The sequence below is a fragment of the Meles meles genome, chromosome 8 (assembly GCF_922984935.1).
Source record: "Meles meles chromosome 8, mMelMel3.1 paternal haplotype, whole genome shotgun sequence".
Lineage (NCBI taxonomy): Eukaryota > Metazoa > Chordata > Mammalia > Carnivora > Mustelidae > Meles > Meles meles.
The window spans coordinates 81,987,187-82,009,117 of record NC_060073.1 but is presented as its reverse complement, the minus strand read 5'-3'; the positions used below and the strand labels follow the sequence as shown (position 1 = coordinate 82,009,117).

Below are 21,931 nucleotides of genomic sequence, written 5' to 3'. Positions count from 1 at the left end.
ATAAAATTCCACAGAAAGTGGAATTTTCTGAAGTAAAAAATTACTTACGAATTAAATCATATCTTTTTACTTTTAAAGTCTTAGGAGACAATATCCCAGTGATGAAGGAGTGCATGGGTTATAAGGGAAGAGAGTTGGCTAAGACTCTAAAGAATAAAAGAAAGAAATTTAGTATTACTTTTTAAAATTTATAAATATGATTATATATATACACACACACAGAAAGGCAGAGAATTTTTGAAGCAGACTTAATTATTTTGTAATCCCAGTACTGCTTCTTTTTAATTATGTGACCAACCCTTTCAAAGCTTGGTTTCTTGGTTCATATAACAGGGATTATAACTACCTTGAGATTGTTGCAAATATTAGAATAATTATACATATAAAGAATCTGGCATAGTTCACAAGTTTTTTTGGTTCTTGGGATTGAGGATGAATAACACATCCTTTGATCCTCAAAGAACACATCATTTAATAGGGTAGATAGACAAGGTGATCGTTCTGTTAAGTGGCATCACAATATGTGAAGAGTAAAATAAAGAGGTATCATATGTGAGAGGTGCAAAGAAGGCAAGAACCTACTCCACAGCACCATCAGAAGGCTTTGCAGAGCAGATTTGACATTTGAGTGCAGTCTTGAGAAAGAAAAGGAGTTTGTCGTTTGTCCCAGTTCTGGGATGGTATTATAGACAAAAGGAAAAATATATGCAAAGGAACTAGAGAAGAAAGGTAAACAAAAAGTAGAATATGAAAAAAAAAAAAAAAAAACCTTTGTCTTTCAAGTTTTCATCTGATACTGGCTCTGCATCAGGGAAGGAAGCATATGTAAAAAGGAGAAGTGATTTATTTTCTCCTCTCCCTTAACCTAAACCTTGCTTCTAGGACCCAGAAATCCAAAGAGCTATGTTAGTGCTATACATCACTTATTATGAAGTAGTCAGTATTTTTAAGTTAAATAGCAACCAAACCATTACTTAAAATTTACTATGGAAAATGTGTTTGGCTCTAAAGCACTGATTTACCACAGAACACATGGAATAAAATTCATTCATTGTATAACATTGTGGGAAAAAGCATGAACTCTAGGGCCAGACTTTCTGAATTCAAATTGTGCCTGTAGCATTTTGTAGCCATAACTTTGCACAATTTTTTAAAAAAATATTTTATTTATTTATTTGACAGAGATAGAGAGGGAACACAAACAAGGGAAGCAGCAGGCAGAGAGAGAGGGAAAAGCAGGCTTCCTGTTGAGCAGGGAGCCCAACAGGGGGCTCCATCCCAGGACCCTGGGGTCATGACCTGAGCTGAAGGCAGACCCTTAACCAAGAGAGCCATACAGATGTGTCCCAGAAAATTTTTAACCTTTCTAATTTAGTTTCCTCAGAGGTAAAATGAGGAAACTACTAGACCAATCCAAAAGGTTGTAAGAATTATATTGGACATATCTACAGAACTTGGAGAGGTACCTGGTATATAGTAAACTCCACAGAAAGACTGAGTACTATTTGCATTTCTATATTATCATTATACATCTAACAGTGATTACAGCATGACCTGAAATATCATACTAGGTCTGTCATTGTAATTTTAGATTTAATTCATCTTTACAACTTTAGAAATCCTATAAAAAGGTGAGAGAAATATAGGGGAGAGTGGGTTATAAACTACAAAAATTACTCACAAATCTAATTACCAGCAATATAAACAAATCATAATACAACTAGAAGTAAGAAACAAAACCTTACAGATCACATTTACATCTATCATTAAATTGCTTATTTCTACAAAACTTGATTTCACTAAACCAATTTAAGCCTGGGGAATAAGCAGATTTGTTGAGCCTGAATAAGGTGCTATGTTATTTATTTATTTATTTAATTTTTAAGTATCCGTCAATAGATGAAGGGATAAAGATGATATAGATCTATATAGATATATAGCTATATTAATATGTAGGAATATTATTCAGCCATAAAAATAATGAAATCTTGCCAATTGCAACAACATGGATAGAGCTAGAGAGTAAAATGCTAAGCAAAATAAGTCAGTCAGAGAAAGATAAATACCATATGATTTCATTGACATGTGGAATTTAAGAAACAAAACAAGTGGGATGCCTGAGTGGCTCAGTCAATTAAATGTCTGACTCTTGATTTCAGCTCAGGTCATGATCTCATGGGTCATGAAGTCAAATCCCCACATTGGGCTCTGCCTTCATCAGGGAGTTAGCTTGAAGATTCTTTCCCTCTGTCCCTCCCCTCACTTGTGTGTGCTCCTTCTCTCTCAAATAAATCTTAAAAAAAGAGAAAAGAATCAAAACAAATGAGCAAAAGAAAAGAAAAAGGAGAGAGAGAGAGAGAGAGAAAGAGAGAGAGACAGACAAACTAAGAAACCAATTCTTAACTATAGAGAACAGATGATTACTAGAGGGGAGTGGTGGCAGGATAAGTGAAATAAGTAATGGGGATTAAAAAGTACAATTATCATGATGAAAAAATAACATAAAAATATCAACAAAAAATTTTTATAAGCAGATTTCCAAAAGCTTTTCAGTGTTGAAAATTCAGCATTTGTATAGCTAGCATGTTTGTAGTGAACACTTACTGTAAGTAAAACCTTGCTTCTGGTACTCTTCAGAAAAGTATTTACTCACACTCAAGCAAAACTAGGATAATTTGCAAAGGAGGGAACTTTTTCCATTATGAATTCTTTCCTGACTCCCTTCTTTTTCAAAAAAGGAAAAGCATATCTTTTACAGTCTATTAAATACCAGTTCTTATTTGTTGTTTCTTATAAATGTAAATAGTTATATTCAACATTTATATTTATTTGGGGGGTAAATTCTCTTTATGCTTTATTTTGGCTTAATACTGGATAATATGTTCCACAAATAAAAATAATAAAGAAACTTATTAATATAATCTTGTTAGTATATATCTTCAAGATTCTTTTGTGAGAGGAAAGACATGAAAATCAAATACATTGTAGTTTATTCATCATCATTAATAGGCTAAAGATAGAAGCTTTATTTCATCAGTATTAATGACCTTAGATAAATCTTTTTAATGACCAAGAATAAATGGTACTATAATTATTAATCGGTTAGTCATTTTTAAATATTTTATCTTTTTGTTGTATGCACATGTATATACCTATATATAAAAAAACTGGTAAATTCATTTTTTTCTTTGATATTACAATATGAAATTACCTATGAGAATTTGGGGGAAATTCTGGGAGATTTGTGATGTTTTCCCAGTCCTGAGTATTCTTAAATGAATTTGAAGATTAGTTGTTATTTCTGTGTTGTATGTATAATTGGTGCTCAATAACTAGCCCTCATCACTTGGCTTATAAACTAGGACTATCTATGTGCACGAACCTATCATGATCTGAGGCTCTATGAGACAGAATTAAGCATAAAGCATGGCTTTAGCCACCAATAAACTGTCTATCTCATTAGAAAAACAAGATGTAAACAGTAAACATTAAATAAAACATAATTAAGTACAGATGAAATGTGTAAATTGTACATGCTATAAGAGTTTATAGGATAGATCTATTGGTGTGGGGCATTGTGGTTGTTGAAGGTGATCCTGAGGGGGGTGGGAATCTTAATCTGGCCTTCTTATTTGCGAGTATTTGAATGGATATATACATTAATAACTTCACTATAACACAGAATGAATAAGTGCCATTTTGGAGACATTCTAACCAAAGCAAATGGGTTTATTATAATCAGTTGGAAACTAAGTTTGAGAAATTAGATTTGGAGCAGATTTTTAAGGCCTCGCATGCCAAAATAAGGAGTTTGAATTTTATCAATAAGGCAATAGAGAATCACTATTATTTTTGAGGCAGGAAAATAAATTATGATAATTATATTTTATAAATATTAAGCTGAAGTCATGTACAGAATGTATTGGATGGAAAAGACAGCAGAATCAGGGCTAAGTATACCAGAGATTGAAGTCAAAAGTTTGAATTAAATTATCTCTGTAGAAAGAAATCAGAAAAGACATATACAAGAAACACTAGAAAGATTATGAGGAAATTCCTTGGTTTTCTCCTGAAACATTCTCAAACTTAAAATGAGAAATAAAGAAAATGTTTGTAAGAACCAATCCAAGATAGTAAATAAGAATTTTAATAGGAAAATGAGATCAAATAGTCCATGGGATAAACTATGGACCATGGAACCCAGGTGCACCCAAAGAGTAACATGTAGCCAGCTAATCAGTTTATGTATTGGCACTGCAGGTACAAAAAAACAAGCTTCATTTCCTTATCACTAGAAACCACAATGGAGTGAGGAATATAGAGAAGTAAACATCACTAAAATGCAGTGAGGTTATGCCCTAAAATAATGGTTTGAGTTGTGCACTATGAAAACAAAGAGTAGAGGAAAATTACTTCTTCTAAAGGGGAGGTGAAATTTGAGTATGATTTTAAAACCCAAATGTTAGTTTATTAACTGGAGGAAAGGTTAAACCAATTAAAGAGAAAGGCAAAAACATGTGATTTTAGAGGGCATGGTTACTTTGAGAAATGGAGAAAAGTATCATGTGGCTACAGAGTGAGATTTGTGAGAAGAGTCACTAAAGATAAGACTAACCAGAAAGGAAAGGTCCAGATTGGGGAGGTTGTTGAATGCAATGTAGAGGATTCAGATTTTATTTTAAATCACACCTGAGTAAGTAGAGTCTTTGAAGCAGGGAATTAGAATTAAATGTATGTATTTTGTTATTTTTGTTCTTTGTTTTTCTTTGTTTATTTGTTTGCCTTAAAGACAATAACTTTTGTGGCAGGAAGACCAACAGATTCAAGTGTTGATCTGGAATCTTGAATGGTCTGTTGGAGAACGGATTGTATTGACAAGATGGCACAGCTCCATTCTATTAGTAATGAAAGACAAACAAATATTATACAGAAAAACACAGATTGCTTTTTGGTGAGCAGAAAGAATGAGGAGTTACAACAGTTGTACAAAAAGATAACTGCTGGGGCGCCTGGGTGGCTCAGTGGGTTAAAGCCTCTGCCTTCGGCTCAGGTCATGATCTCAGGGTCCTGGGATCGAGTCCCTCATCGGTCTCTCTGCTCCGCAGGGAGCCTGCTTCCTCCTCTCTCTCTCTGCCTGCCTCTCTGCCTAGTTGTGATTTCTCTCTGTCAAATAAATATTAAAAAAAAAAAGCTAAAAAAAAAAAAAAGATAACTGTTTATAATGACCTAGCTGTTCAGAGGCAAGGTCATAAAGACTTCAGAAAGACAGACTAAAGAAGAATTAGGAGTATGGTTGGATCAGATAGGAGAGTTCAAGTGATAGTTTCCACCAGTAAGATAATTGAAATAGCTGTATATAACTAACTGTAATACAAGGTATAACATAATTAGTATCGAAAGAAATAAGACATTATGGTAACTCATAAGTAGAAGACAAAATTACTTCCTGGGGAAATTTCAGAAGTTATAGAAATTTGTTTTTTCCTGGGAGGGGGCTGTTTTTGTGTGCTTCCTCTCTTTCTTCCCCTCCTCCTCTTCCTCTCTTTTTTCATCTCTTTCTCCTTCCCCTTCCTCTCACTTTTTCTTCTTCCCCTTCTCTTTCTTCTTCTTCTTCTTTGCCATTGTTGCCATCATTGTCATCTTCTGAGATGGCATGTGAAACTTACTGATAACTAAACTTTAGCATGCATGGGATGATATTAACGTATTTTTTAAATAAGGACAAACAGTATGTGGAAGTTTCATAACCAATTAAGAATAAAGTATATTTGGAAAATAGAAGGACACTTCCATGACTCAGTTAGTTGAGTTGATTGAAGAGTGAGAGGTAAATTTGAAAAGATAACTTAGGACTAGAATATTGAAGTCTTCGAGTGGGAAACTAAGAAATGAAAACATCAGTTAAAGAGAAAAGATCTGTGGCATGCTTTCATCAGTCTTAATCAAATCTATTGCAATAATGTTTAATTCTCCTAGTTCAGTCTTCCTCATTTATGGCTACTACTCTGTCTGGCAAGTATCCACATTTATAGCAGTGATCCATTCAATGTCCTGACCTCTCTGTTTCTTAACCTCCTTGCCACCCTTGAACTTTCACTCCATCTTACCTTAGCCACCCATTACAAAGGTCATAGCCTGAATTTTTCCATTAGCAATGATCCTGACTTCATCAAAAGCTCAATTTTTAGTAATGGCACTCTGCCCACAACGTCCTTTCTGTTTAGCACTTTCTATTCAAACAATTATTCAACCACAAGCTCTGTAATCCTTTGATCAATCCACTATATATTTCTGTCCATCACACCCTCATTTCCTCCGTACCTTTCTTTTCTATTTTTTTAACCTTTATTTTATTTTTTTCAGTGTTCCAAGATCCTTTCTATTTTAGATACCATAGTCACTCATTATAAACATCTTTTGTTATACACTCTCCATTCTTTATCCCCTAAATATCTCTATTGTATTCCACTCATTATCACGTCTTTATCTCTAACTTCAGGCTTTACTCCATTCACTTCATGTTTATAAATGTGAAACTGTGGATATAAAGAGATACATAACTTTGAGTACAGATTTTGCCTTAACTTAATAATCTTATATATTTTTCCAACAACAAACATAACATCTTACCTGTATCTATCTATTCATGCTGCCATTACCTCTTATTACAACTAATAATCTGTTCTTGGCAGATCCAGAGTACTGGATCCCATACCCTCTTACCTAAATCAAGGAGCTTCTGCAGCCATCCCCTCTCTTTCCTATAAGGATCATTTGTTTCCTCCAAACTGAATCATTCTCATCAGCAAACATATTACAATACTCACTATCTTAAAAGCAAATTTTGCTTGGCTCAATAGCCTCCATCCAGATCCCATCTTATTTTCTCTACTCTCCTTTAGAGTGACACTTCTTCCAAGTGTGTCTAAACTCTATCTCAAATATCTTCTATTTTATCTTAAATGTAATTATATGAGGCCTTAATGACAATTGGTCATGCCACCAAGTATCTCCACATTGTCATAGATAATAAGCTGGATGAAAGAGAATTCAAACTGAAGTAATGACAATCAGCATGGAAAGAAAGAAATGGATAGGAAACATGTTATAGCAAACAAATTAATAGAGCCTGGTAATCAATAAATTATGGAGAAATGGAGAGAATTGATCCCTTTATTCATTCATAAAGAATTTTTTATTCTCATATGACCATATTACAATAATTTTTAAATCTATAGATTTTACTATTCCAGATTAGAACATTACCTTCAATTTTCTTCAAAATGGAAAGAACATTAGCATTGAAATGCATAAAAATAAAATATTCTTGGGGCACCTGGGTGGTTTAGTCAGTTAAGTCTCTGACTCTTGGTTTTTGTTCAGGTCATCATCTCAGGGTCCTGTCAGGTTCTGCACTCAGTGTGGAGTTTGCTTGAAATTCTTTCTCCCTGCCCCTCTGCTCTTACTCCTGCTCATGCATCTTCTCTCTCTCTTTCAAGTAAATAAATAAATAAAATTTTAAAAGATAAAATAAATTTTAAAATATCCTCTGCTCTTATGTTACTTGTCATACATTTTCTACATAATGAGAACTAGATTCTTAATATATATGGAATATATAATAATATAATTATATGTAATATAGTTAGATATATATATATATATACAGAGAGAGAGAGAGAGAACAAGTGATACAGACAAAGAAACAGAGATTAATCTGGAGAGGTGGGGAGGGGGTCGAGAGTCAGGAAAGACCCGCTGTTTGAAGTAGAACTTAGTTGTCCACAAAACTGGAAATGACTAAATAAATTCTGCCTTGCAAACAGTGGGAACATTTCCTGGGGAACAACATAGAGTAATGAGGAGAAACTGGTTTTGGAATTAACAGAGTCCTAGATTTGAAACCTTTACTTGTCACTTAATAGCTCACTGATGTTGAGCAAGTTATTTAACTTTTCAAATACTCACTTTCCTCTTAATTGAAATAGAGATAATCTTATCTACTTTGTTGTGTTTGTAAGCTTTAAATGACAATTTGGTTACATACACTTTCTACACCAGGCTTAGAGCAGGTGTTCAAAATATTTATTCTCTCTTTACATCTAGACTCTTTAATGCACATAAAGCCCTGTGATGAGGCTGTGATTATTGACATTCCCCCTCTGGAAATATGTATCTTTTGAACCATGTCATTCATAAGGTCTTTGAAATCAGTGAGAGTTTATAAAATAGAATATGTGGTGAACTGTTTATAGAGCAAATCAGGGACTGGTATGTTTAGTATCTCAAATCTGAGTGCTAACAGCAGGAATTCTGGCATTTTCAATAACAAGACTGAAGTGAGAAAACAATCTGTGCCGATTAAAGTGTAAAAATAAACTCTTAAGTATAGTTAAACAATGCATTTGACACGTTTTCTCCCAGAGTTACACAACCAGGCAGTTGACCAAATGAGTTAGTGGAACTAATTCCTCCAGGATATTTTAAGTCCCATGACTTCTTGGTGATTACTGTATGAATAAATAGACAACTATAGGTAAGAAATTTTTCTACAAGGAACAATTTCCCTAAGAATGTTAAAAAGCTAAAACTCAAAGGCAGTGTGGGTTTCTAGGTAGTTGCAAGGTACAGACGTTCTCTCCAGTGAGCTTAAATAAGAGACTTCTCTTTTCAAGAAATACATGAACTGATAAGAGAAAAGATATTTTAAAAAACAAAGATTAGTTTTTGTATTATGGCCTGACCTCAGAGGGACTAAGACTGGAAGGTCACTGAATGCAAATCCACAGTTCTAGGAATCTTAGTTAACAGGAGTGTATGGCTATTTCCTTTATATCTTTCCCAATAATGAGTTTCAGCTCTTACAGATAACTTTTTTTTTACTCTCCAATTGGCTTATCTTTCCTTCTGATTTGAATAGATCCTCTTTACCTTCCAAATGGTGTGTGTCAAAACAGCCTCCTTATAATTTAGCCTACCTTTATCTTATTTGTATCTTACTGTTTTTAGTTTCTTTATAGAAAAGACTGTGGATATAACAATTTATGGTTAATGTGCTTAAAACAGTGAAGAAAGTCCATCATATTTCTGGGGCATTTTACTTTATCTTTTTAATGGAAAAATACATTCTGATAGATATAAATATTTGAATGAATCAAACAGAAAGTATAGCTTTTACTTAAATCACAATGGAAAAGAACCCACTCTGATTAGGGTGGGAGAACCCCACAGAATTATTTAGAGATCTTTGAAGCATTTATTGATTGAATTGGATATGAATATATCCCATTTGGAATCATTATATTTTTATTTTTATTTAGTTCCTTGCAAGTCAGTACAGTAGTTTGCCCATTATTACTGGGACCAGTCAAGCCAACTTTCAGAGAAGGGTCCATGGCTGAAGCAATGAGGACCCTAGTTCATTCAAAAGCTGATCGGTTGTTACACTCACAGGTTTTGGTGGCATCTCATAAAAATTAAGATTGGGAGGGAGACAAACCATAAATGACTCTTAATCTCACAAAACAAACTGGGGGTTGCTGGGGGGAGGTGGGATTGGGAGAGGGGGAGCGGGCTATGGACATTGGGGAGGGGAGGCGACCATAAGGGACTATGGACTCTGAAAAACAACCTGAGGGTTTTGAAGGGTCAGGGGTGGGAGGTTGGGGGAACAGGTGGTGGGTGATGGGGAGGGCACGTTTTGCATGGAGCACTGGGTGTTGTGCAAAAAGAATGAATACTGTTACGCTGAAAAAAAAAATAAATAAATAAAAAGGGGGAGAAAAAAAAATAAATAAATAAATAAATAAAATCTTAAAAAAAAAAAAAAAATTAAGTTACCAAAATTTTTGCAGTAAGCAATTTATTTTTTCATATTTGAAAGGCATACACATAGGCACTCAGACACACATACAGACTCACACACTTACAATGCACAAAGTCAAAGAAAACTAGTAAGAATATCACCTATAAGAGTTATAAATATAAACATATTACAGAACTATATATATTTTTGGTTATATAGATATGTTTACAGAAACATTTCTGTAATTTTGTTTGTGAATCAAAATTTATAAAAAAGCAAGCAATCAATTTCCTAAAAACGGAAACCTTTTTTTTAAAAAAAGGAAAACTTTTTAAAATATTTCTCAAAGTGAATATTCAATCTTTTGTTAAATTTTTCAAATTTGATCTATCCTATTGTTCTAATGTTAGAGAGCTTATAGTTTTGTTCAGAAAAAAAATATATATATATATTTTATTTATAAAATTTATTTATATATATATATTTTATATATAAAGAAAACATATAGCTGTTTTCTTTAAACTTTACTTTTATAAGTTATTTTTCCAAGTTATTGATGTACATGGGCTGAGCCTTCAGATTGTGATAGAGAGAGATGCATATATTTTCCTAAATCACAGGGTCAAGAACAGAAAAAAATACATCTTAAAATTCAGTAATCAGAGGAAAGCAATTACAGTGTGAGGCAGCCCCTTGATCAATTTATTCTTGATGCTTAGGAAAAGGGGAAAAAAATTCCATTGGTTTCTCTGATTTTTAGAATATAAGTGATGAAAAACATCTTCTAATAAACTCCTCTAGTACTTCTCAATGTCCTTAAATAAACACTATTCATAATGGTACATTTATTTGAAGATAACACGAGTTATTTATTTCCTCTTGTCAGGCACTCCTTCAATCCCCTTATTTATATAACAATGACTCATCTTGAGAAACTATGATTCAAGGTAATATGCACTTTTTGAGGTGAGAAAACAACATGTTGTCTATCTAGGTTTGTGAAATTGTTTCTTATCAGGGACTCATTTTGGAATTGAAAAGAAGGCATCTGGACACTTTTCCAAATGATGAACATTTCCAAAGATTATAACATTTCCAAAGATTATAATTTATTTGAATACAGTAAATTAAAAATAATATATTAATGTACAATATTTAGATTTCTAAACCATCCATAATATTAACACTCATTATACATGAGAAAATGGATCCAGAGGGATTCTGTGATTGCCTCAATGTTCCAAAAGAGCCAGGGCTGGAACCGGGATTTGTATCACCTATCTACAAATCACAAGTTAATATCTAATATGTCCCAAAAAGATGAGTATAGTGATGTGTCTCACACATAGCACTATGTTAATAGGCATAGAGGGAACTATTTAGTCATTTCCTTTCTTCCCTCTTTCATCTTTGTCATTATCATTATTACTATTTAATGTTTTTATTATTTATTTGGACTTTCATCTCCTTACCAGGCGGCTTACGTAGCACAATACTATATATTATATTCAGGTTGCTAAAGACAGTAAAAAAAAATAATTACAGGGCGCCTGGGTGGCTCAGTGGGTTAAGCCGCTGCCTTCAGCTCAGGTCATGATCTCAGGGTCCTGGGATCAAGTCCCGCATCGGGCTCTCTGCTCTGCAGGGAGCCTGCTTTCCCCTCTCTCTCTGCCTGCCTCTCTGTCTACTTGTGATCTTTCTCTGTCAAATAAATAAATAAAATCTTTAAAAAAAATAATTACAAATGAAACATCTATTGAAACTCAACTACTATTAAAATATAGACTCAGTAGACCCACCTTCAAATATTATAACTAGTCTTGCAGTTGAACCCTGCATACTGAAATTTTTGTAAGTTTTTCAAATTTTTTGGATGTCATTGGCTCTTTATTCTGCAATTCACTTGGAGAAACACTGCTCTAAGTTATACTCTACTTAGAAAAAAACACCCTAACTCTTTGTAAGTAATTGGAATAAATAAAAAAAATCAACAACCATGAAGACATAGAAGGAAAATAATGTTCTCTCAGCTGGAAGACTTCTGCTTTTTAGGAATTAAGGTAGGTTGGGGTCATCTTCTTTGGCATGAAATTCCAACAGGACAGCCTACCATCCCAGAAAAGACAGGTATGGGGAAAGAGACGAAGATACATTGCAGTGTCTCCTGGGAGACAAAAATAAGTAAATGAAACAAACCAAAATGAAACAAAATAAAATAAAAATAAAGAAACTGTCTTGACTAAAGAGATTAGCCTCATATTTTGTACTTAACTATGTGCTTTATAGCACTGTTTCTTTCCTTTCATCACCAAACCCAATCCAATAAAAGAGATTACAAGCTAAGCTACATATGATTTGAAATATTATAAATTGCAGTGAAATAAACCAAGTACCATGGCAGACAGTCAATGATTGATGTAGTACATGTGATGTGCCTGGTCTGGTACACTCTGTGATTAAAATTCCTCAACAGAGTGATGTCAAGAAAATAGCTATTAAAACCCGAGGTCAGAAAGTTCCTTTTTTTGTCCATTTCCATCAACAACGTTCTATAGGATCTTGAGCCAGTTACCTGACTTCTTTGAATTTTACCTCTCTCTAAAAAAGGGGGGGGGTGAATTATATTCCCTAAGGTAGACTTTAATTCTAACATAGTTATCCCATGAAATAGAGAGCAAAACTTAATGGCAGAATGTTTTCAATTGTTAAAAAAATTCTAAATAGATTTCTCATCTTCCTTGTATAATCACCATTACAGTAAAATTAGAAAGAACCAGTTGTTTCTTATAGTACAGCTCAAATTAGATAATATAATTTGAAATCTCTTACAAAAACCTTCTAATTTTACTTTTAATATCTAGTTGAAATATTAGCAAACTTTTTGGGCCCTGAAGTGAAACTTAACAATGTCTTTGGCCATATGGGACTCATTTGAGAAACACGAGAAGGCCCTACCTGGACAAAATCACTTCCCAAATACTCCCAGAAATGCCTGTCTTTTTAGTCATTCTTAAGGATGAAAGCTGTAAAAGAATTTTTTGCACTTCACAAATATTATGTAAAAGAGAAGAGAGATAATACATGGGTTTAACTCCTATTAGCCAATAATATCATTAATACTTTGATATAATGCAGAGGCAGATTCAGGTATCAAAGAGCCTGAAATGTACAATTACAGAACCTTTTTATTTATTTTATTTATTTTTTTACAGGATGCTCTTTAAAAAATAGAAAAGTATTAACATAAATTACCATAAGTAAAAAAGGAATTTATACTTATGGTAACAGGAAATCAAAACAGATTACTGCAGCTTTGGAGATTCAGGTTCCTTTTTTTCCTGAGACCTTTTTAAACAGTCTCACAGCTTCAAAAGTCACCTCTAAATGATGACACCAAGTGTCTATCACCTGTCCAGAACTCATTTAGAGCTTCATTCCTTCATTGTGTTAACTGGTCAGATTCTTTCTTCTGATGATCTTGTAGATATGAAACTCAGTACTCCTAAAATGAAAGTCATCTGCTTTTCTACTGTAGCTATGTTCTTTTTCCTTTCATTCACATCACCCAGCCTCTGAAGCTGAAAATCTTAATGTCATTATTAAAGAGGGTCACACTCTTGTCCTCAGCAAACCCCCTCCCCCCTTTGAGTGCCAATCTCAATTCTTTCTTGTTTTAGTTTTGTGGGTTTTCTTTTTTTTTCTTTTTTTTTTTTTTCATGTAGTGCCTCTTCTCTTTTCTTCACCACCATAATTCAAGTCTGGGCTTTTATTCTTTCTATGTTGCTTTATTGAAATAATGTAATTGATTTAATGGTCTCTGCTCCAATTTCAGTATATACATCTCAGCAAAAATACCATTCCCTTATTCAAAGCCTCAGTAGTCCACATTATTTACAGATTAATGTCTGAATATCTTATTCTGATAATCAAGGCCCTCTTTTTTTTTTGCTTTCCATTTATATTTCCAAATTTGCCTAGTATCATTTCCCTTCACATACCAATGTGCCAGAAAAGCTGATATTCCTACTTCTGATAGTTTCCCCTCATTTTGTCTTTATTCTTACAATTGTATTTACTTTTTCTCTTCTCATTTTACTACTTACTCAAATCCTAACTATTCCTGTAAGTGCCCCAAATGTACATAATACTTAATTTCATGACCCTGATCACTTCCTATTTTTGTTTACAGTTTTTTTATATATAACTATTCTTCCATATTTGAATATGTCATTTCTTTCTCTAAGAATACACTTACTGAGTGCTTGAGAGAACAGTCCATGACTGATTTATCTTTGTAACTCCCATAATGCCTGCAAAATGTTTGAATATTATAGACATTCAATAAATGTATGTTGACTTAATGAATAAGTATTCATTTATATGACAATGATAAAGAAAGTTTTTACTTGCATAGGAAAAAAAAACAATTACTTACCATGGGAAATGTTCATATTTATTTGTTTCCCCTGGAATGTAATCAGTAATTAAACCAACAGTGTTGACTAACATTTTCAGTTATTATTATTTAAAATGGTATTGAACATACATGCAATCCAATCCTTAAAGGAAAACTGGAATATTTATTTCAGTGCATCAAAAATTTAGCAGTCATCAGACATTAACAACCAAACCACAGTGCTTTTCAATGTAATATTTCCAGAATTGGAAGGAAATTGTGACGTTCATTTTATGCTTAAAGAATGTTCTTTATTTCCCAGGTGTGATGGGAGAGTATGAGCCGAAAATTGAGGTCCATTTTCCTTTCACGGTTATAGCTGCTAAGGGAACAACTGTTAAGATGGAATGCTTTGCACTTGGCAAGTAAGTACATATTCTCCATAATTAGACACAATTGTTTATTAAAATGTGACATATCTTTTTTTGGGTCACTTACTTTGTTAGATTTCATTTCCCCAGAAGCTTCTTGGGGCTATTCATTAAAAGGGGGAGGGGTTGGGAAGTGATGAAGTAACCAATTATAATGATCGTTCTAATGGTTTCTATGAACAATAATATATATATAGTTTTGCTACTTGAGCATAAAGAAAACTTCTTTAAATAAAAGAAGAGCTTCACATTTCTTTGCCTGTATGTCTTAAATTTCCAATATTGTTCTTAAATTTCATTTAGCAATAATAAAATAAAAAGTGGATAAAAATATAAGGTGCTATCTGCTCTTCATGCAAAGGATATAGATTCTGATAAGATATAATGAGACAACAACCTAAAAATCGTAAAGATGGTAGTTGCAATGAGCCAATTGATTACTTTAGTATCCCCTGAAAGAATGTTAATATAATAGCACCAGCTGTCAATGTGTACAACATGCAATCATTCTTCAAATCAAGCAGATGATTTATTCCACACTATAATGACTGCTGTACTTTATGATCCTATTTCTGAGGTTTTAAATCCTATGATACATAATCACGTGTCAATGATGTTTATTAGTATTAAGCATAGATGCAGGAGTGAGATTTTGATTATATTTGATTAGAGTATTATGATTTATTTTAAACAGGGTGCTGTTGTTTTGTTTTGGTTTTGGTTTTTCTTTAGAGTGATGAGACCTCAGGGTCCTTTCTAGACTCTATGATTATAATTTGCATAAATGCATCTCTGTCAGAGTTACTAATCATTTAACTAAACTTGTGGTGAGCTAGCTATAAAGCACTTGAAGATGAAACATGCTATATAAATGTGCTTAAAGTAGGTTTAGCCTAGGGTTGAGGAAAATATTAGCAAATACGAAAAATTCAGCTAGTAAGAAGAGGTTGAGCATGCAAATGTAGTTAAAAACCATGGTTTCGGGTGTCTGGGTGGAACAGTGGTTACCTCTGCCTTCGGCTCAGGTCATGATCTCAGGGTCCTGGGATCGAGTCCTGCATCAGGCTCTCTGTTCCGCGGGTAGCCTGCTTCCTCCTCTCTCTCAGCCTGCCTTTCTGCCTACTTGTGATCTCTGTCTGTCAAATAAATAAATAAAATATTTAAAAAAAAAACATGGTTTCTTCTTATAATTTCAAATAGGATTGAAATTAAATGCATACATGTGGAGTCCTATTTAATCAAAGTAGAAGTGAGCTGCCTGGGTAGAGCAGTCACTTAAGCATCCATCTCCTGGTTTCTGTTCAGTATCTCAGGGTGTTGATACGTAGCTCTGCATTGGAATCCACACTCAGCATGGAGTCTGCTTGAGATTCTCTCTCCCAATGCCCCTCCTGTTCATACTCCTTCTCTCTCTCTCTTTCTAAAATAAATAAATCTTAAAAAAAATAAATCTAAGTAGAAATGATCATAATAGACTAAAAATGAAAAGTTATCATGTGTTTTTTTTTTTAATTTATTTTCAGCGTAACAGTATTCATTGTTTTTGCAACACACCCAGTGCTCCATGCAATATGTTCCCTTCCTATTACCCACCAGATGGTTCCAAAACATCCTACCCCCACCCCTTCAAAACCCTCAGGTTGTTTTTCAGAGTCCATAGTCTCTCATGGTTCATCTCCCCTTCCAATTTCCCTCAACCCCCTTCTCCTCTCCATCTCCCCATGTCCTCCATGCTCTTTGTTATGCTCCACAAATAAGTGAAACCATATGATACTTGACTTTCTCTGCTTGACTTATTTCGCTCAGCATAATCTCTTCCAGTCCCGTCCATGTTGCTACAAAAGTTGGGTATTCAACCTTTCTGATGGAGGCATAATACTCCATCATGTACATATACCACATCTTCCTTATCCATTCATCCGTTGAAGGGCATCTTGGTTCTTTCCAGTTTGGCGACCGTGGCCAAGCTGCTATAAACATTGGGTACAGATGGCTCTTCTTTTCACTACATCTGTATCTTTGGGGTAAATACCCAGCAGTGCAATTGCAGGGTCATAGGGAAGCTCTATTTTTAATTTCTTGAGGAATCTCCACACTGTTCTCCAAAGTGGCTGTATCAACTTGCATTCCCACCAACAGTGTAATACAGAGGGTTCCCCTTTCTCCACAACCTCTCCAACACACGTTCTTTCCTGTCTTGCTAATTTTGGCCATTCTAACTGGTGTCAGATGGTATCTCAATGTGGTTTTAATTTGAATCTCCCTGATGGCTAGTGATGATGAGCATTTTTTCATGTGTCTGATAGCCATTTGTATGTCTTCATTGGAGAAGTGTCTGTTCATATCTTCTGCTCCTTTTTTTACATGATTATCTGTTTTGTGTGTGTTGAGTTTGAGGAGTTCTTTATAGATCCTGGATATCAACCTTTTGTCTGTACTGTCATTTGAAAATATCTTCTCCCATTCCGTGGGTTGTTGCCTCTTTGTTTTGTTGACTGTTTCCTTTGCTGTGCAGAAGCTTTTGATCTTGACGAAGTCCCAAAAGTTCATTTTCGCTTTTGTTTCCTTGGCCTTTGGAGACATATCTTGAAAGAAGTTGCTGTGGCTGATATCGAAGAGGTTACTGCCTATGTTTTCCTCTAGGATTCTGATGGATTCCTGTCTCACGTTGAGGTCTTTTATCCATTTCGAGTTTATCTTTGTGTACGCTGTAAGAGAATGGTCGAGTTTCATTCTTCTACATATAGCTGTCCAGTTTTCCCAGGGCGATTTATTGAAGAGACCGTCTTTTTTCCATTGTATATTTTTTCCTGTTTTCTCAAAGATTATTTGACCATAGAGCTGAGGGTCCATATCTGGGCTCTCCACTCTGCTCCACTGGTCTATGTTTCTGTTTTTATGCCAGTACCATGCTGTCTTGGTGATCACACCTTTGTAGTAAAGCTTGAAATCAGGTAACGTGATGCTGCCAGTTTTGTTTTTGTTTTTCAACATTTCCTTAGCAATTTGGGGTCTCTTCTGATTCCATACAAATTTTAGGATTATTTGCTCCAGTTCTTTGAAAAATACCGGTGGAATTTGAGCAGAATGGCATTAAAAGTATAGATTGCTCTAAGCAGTATAGACATTTTAACAATGTTTATTCTTCGGATCCAAGCGCATGGAACGGTCTTCCATCTTTTTGTGTCTTCTTCAATTTCTTTCATGAGTGTTCTGTAGTTCCTCGAGTACAGATCCTTTACCTCTTTGGTTAGGTTTATTCCCAGGTATCTTATGGTTCTTGGTGCTATAGTAAATGGAATCGATTCTCTAATTTCCCTTTCTGTATTTTCATTGTTAGTGTATAAGAAAGCCACTGATTTCTGTACATTGACTTTGTATCCTACCACGTTACTGAATTGCTGTATGAGTTCTAGTAGTTTGGGGGTGGAGTCTTTTGGGTTTTCCATATAAAGAATCATGTCATCTGTGAAGAGAGAGAGTTTGACTTCTTCATTGCCAATTTGGGTACCTTTTATTTCTCTTTGTTGTCTGATTGCCGTTGCTAGGACTTCTCATACTATGTTGAACAAGAGTGGTGAGAGTGGGCATCCTTGTCGTGTTCCTGATCTCAGTGGGAAGGCTGCAAGCTTTTCCCATGGAGGATGATATTTGCTGTGGGTCTTTCATAGATAGATTTTATGAAGTTCAGGAATGCTCCCTCTATCCCTATACTTTGAAGTCTTTTAATCAGGTATGGATGCCGGATTTTGTCAAATGCTTTTTCTGCATCAATTGAGAGGACCATGTGGTTCTTCTCTCTTCTCTTACTGATTTGCTCTATCACATTGATTGATTTGCGAATGTTGAACCATCCTTGTAACCCAGGGATGAATCCCATCTGGTCATGGTGGATAATCTTTTTAATGTGCTGCTGGATCCTGTTTGCTAGGATCTTGTTGAGAATCTTTGCATCCATATCCATCAGTGATATTCATCTGAAATTCTCCTTTTTGGTAGGGTCTTTGCCTGGTTTGGGGATCAGGGTAATGCTGGCTTCATAAAAAGAGTCTGGAAGTTTTCCTTCTGCTTCAATTTTTTGGAACAGCTTCAGGAGAATTGGTGTTATTTCTTCTTTGAAAGTTTGGTAGAATTCCCCAGAGAATCCGTCAGGTCCTGGGCACTTGTTTTTTGGGAGATTTTTGATCACTGCTTCAATCTCGTTACTAGATATTGGTCTATTCAGGTTGTCAATTTCTTCGTGGTTCAATTTTGGGAGTTTATAGTTTTCCAGGAACGCATCCATTTCATCTAGGTTGCTTAGCTTATTGGCATATAACTCTTGGTAATAATTTCTGATGATTGTTTCTATTTCCTTGGTGTTAGTTGTGATCTCTCCCCTTTCATTCAAAATTTTATTGATTTGGGCTTTCTCTCTTTTCTTTTGGATTAGAATGGCCAATGGTTTATCGATCTTATTGATTCTTTCAAAAAACCAGCTTCTAGTTTCATTGATACGTTCTACTGTATATCTGGTTTCTACCTCATTGATCTCTGCTCTAATCTTGATTATTTCCCTTCTTGCGTGTGGAGTTGGTTTGATTTGTTGTTGATTCTCCAGTTCTTGAAGGTGTAGAGACAGCTGGTGTATTCTGGATTTTTCAATGTTTTTGAGGGAGGCTTGGATGGCTATGTATTTCCCCCTTACAACAGCCTTTGCTGTATCCCATAGGTTTTGGACCAAAGTGTCTTCATTCTCATAGTTTTCCATGAATTCTTTGAGTTCTTCTTTGATCTCCTGGTTGATCCAAGCATTCTTTTTTTTTTTTTTTTAAGATTTTATTTATTTATTTGATAGATAGAGATCACAAGTAGGCAGAGAGGCAGGCAGAGAGAGAGGAAGAAGCAGGCTCCCTGCTGAGCAGAGAACCCGATATGGGGCTCGATCCCAGGACCCTGAGATCATGACCTGAGCCGAAGGCAGAGGCTTAACCCACTGAGCCACCCAGGCGCCCCTGATCCAAGCATTCTTAAGCAAGGTGGTCTTTAGCTTCCAGGTGTTTGAGTTCCTTCTGAACTTTTCCTTGTGATTGAGCTCCAGTTTCAAAGCATTGTGATCTGAGAATATGCAGGGAATACTGTCAGTCTTTTGGTATCGGTTGAGTCCTGCTTTGTGACCCAGTACGTGGTCTATTCTAAAGAGGGTTCCATGTGCACTTGAGAAGAATGAGTATTCTGTTGTTTTTAGGGTGGAATGTTCTGTATATGTCTATGAGGTCCATCTGGTCCAATGTTTCCTTCAATGCTCTTATTTCTTTATTGATTTTCTGCTTCGATGATCTGTCTGTTACTGAGAGAGGCATATTAAGATCTCCTACTATTAATGTATTCATATCAATATGACTCTTTATCTTGATTAATAGTTTTCTTATGTAATTGGCTGCTCCCATATTGGGGGTGTAGATATTTACAATTGTTAGATCATCTTGGTGGATAGTCCCTTTAAGAATTATGTAGTGTCCTTCTGTATCTCTGACTACAGTCTTTAGTTTAAAATCTAATTTATCTGATATGAGAATCGCTACCCCAGCCTTCTTTTGAGGCCCATTGGCATGAAAGATGCTTCTCCATCCCTTCACTTTCAGTCTGGGTGTATCCTTAGGTTCGAAATGGGTCTCTTGTAGACAACATATGGATGGGTCCTGTCGTTTTATCCAATCTGCAACCCTGTGTCATTTTATGGGCGCATTTAGGCCGTTCACATTGAGAGTGATTATTGATAGATACGTTTTTATTGATATTGTGTTACCTTTGAAGTCTTTCTGTCTGTAGATTGTCTCTGCATTTCTGTTCAATGATATTCTTAGGATTTTTTCTCTTTTATAGGACCCCCCTTAATATTTCCTGCAGTGTCGGCTTGGTGGTTGCATAGTCTTTTAAGCCTTGGCGGTCTTGGAAACTCTTTATCTCTCCATCCATTTTGAATGTCAGTCTTGCTGGATTAAGTATTCTTGGCGGCATGTTCTTCTCATTTAGTGCTCTGAATATATTTTGCCAGCCCTTCCTGGCTTGTCAGGTCTCTGTGGACAGGTCTGACGTTATTCTAATGGGCTTTCCTCTGTATGTAAGGAGCTTCTTTGTCCTAGCTGCTTTTAAGAGGGTCTGTCTAGAAGCACAATTCTTCATTTTAGCTATCAGGTGTCACGAGGACTTTCGAGAATCTAAAATCTTGGGGGGAAACCGCTCTGCCTCTAGTACATGAATGTTGTTTCCATTCGTGAGATTGGGAAAATTTTCGTAGAAAACTTGTTCCACTATATCTTCTAGACTTCTTTCTTTTTCCTCCCCTTCAGGGATTCCAATAATTCTGACATTGGAACGTTTCATTGCATCATTTATTTCCCTGATTCTGTTTTCGTGGCTTCTGAGCTGTTTGTTCCAGGCTTCCTCCTGATCCTTTCTCTCTATCTGTTTGTCCTCCAGATCACTAATTCTATCTTCTGTCTCAGTTTCTCTACCTTTTAGAGAATTTAGATTAGATCGGAACTCATGAGAGCATTGAGAACATCATCTCTGGTGGCTTTCAGTTCTGCCCTAACATTGTGAACATCATCCCTGGTGGCTTTCAGTTCTGCCCTAATCAATTCTGTTTGGTCATCCATGGCTTTCTCCAACCTCGCTATTGCCTGGATAATTGTTAGCCTGAATTTCTTTTCCGACATATTGTCTATGTCGATATCCATTAGCTCTGTTGCAGAAGGTCCATCCTCTGTATTTTTCTTTATTGGGCATTCCTCCTCCTAGTCATTTTGGTAAGAGATGACTGAATGGATGCAGCTTTATTTATCGATTGTGGTGCAGTCAAGGTGCACCCTGGAACGCTTCTGTGCAATCAGGATTCCCCACCCAAATGAGAGAAAAAAGAAAAGAAAAAGAAATAGAGAAGAAGAAGAAAAAGAGAAAAAAGAAACAAAAAAAGAAAAAAAAAGAGAGAGAGAGAGAGAGAGACAGGAATAAAAGGGAAGATAAAAGAGAAGGCTCACCCCAAATGGGCCCAAGGTAAGATTTATGAAGTATACAAACAAAAACAGACAAACAAAAAGACTGATAAACGTGTATGACAAGAGAAAAATATATATATATGTATATATATGAAAGCAAAAAAAGGAAGAACCTCATCAGAAAGAACCCCAGGTTTAAGATTTATATACTATCAGGACAAACACAAATACATGCCAGAAACACTGGTGGAAGGATAAGATGGGAGAGTGGTTATAAATTCTCAGTGTGGGCGAGGAATTTTATTTTGATTCTTCCTGG

At 35.1% G+C, this 21,931-nt stretch overlaps 1 protein-coding gene across 1 annotated transcript in view; it reads left to right on the top strand.

The window, feature by feature from the left end:
* The window catches only part of CNTN5 (contactin 5), an 867,308-nt gene that overhangs the window by 478,795 nt on the left and 366,582 nt on the right, over positions 1 to 21,931 (top strand). Inside the window, exon 7 of the mRNA XM_046016150.1 lies at positions 14,524 to 14,626. Coding sequence (XP_045872106.1) covers positions 14,524 to 14,626 — 103 coding nt within the window. The remainder of the gene's footprint in view (positions 1 to 14,523; positions 14,627 to 21,931) is intronic.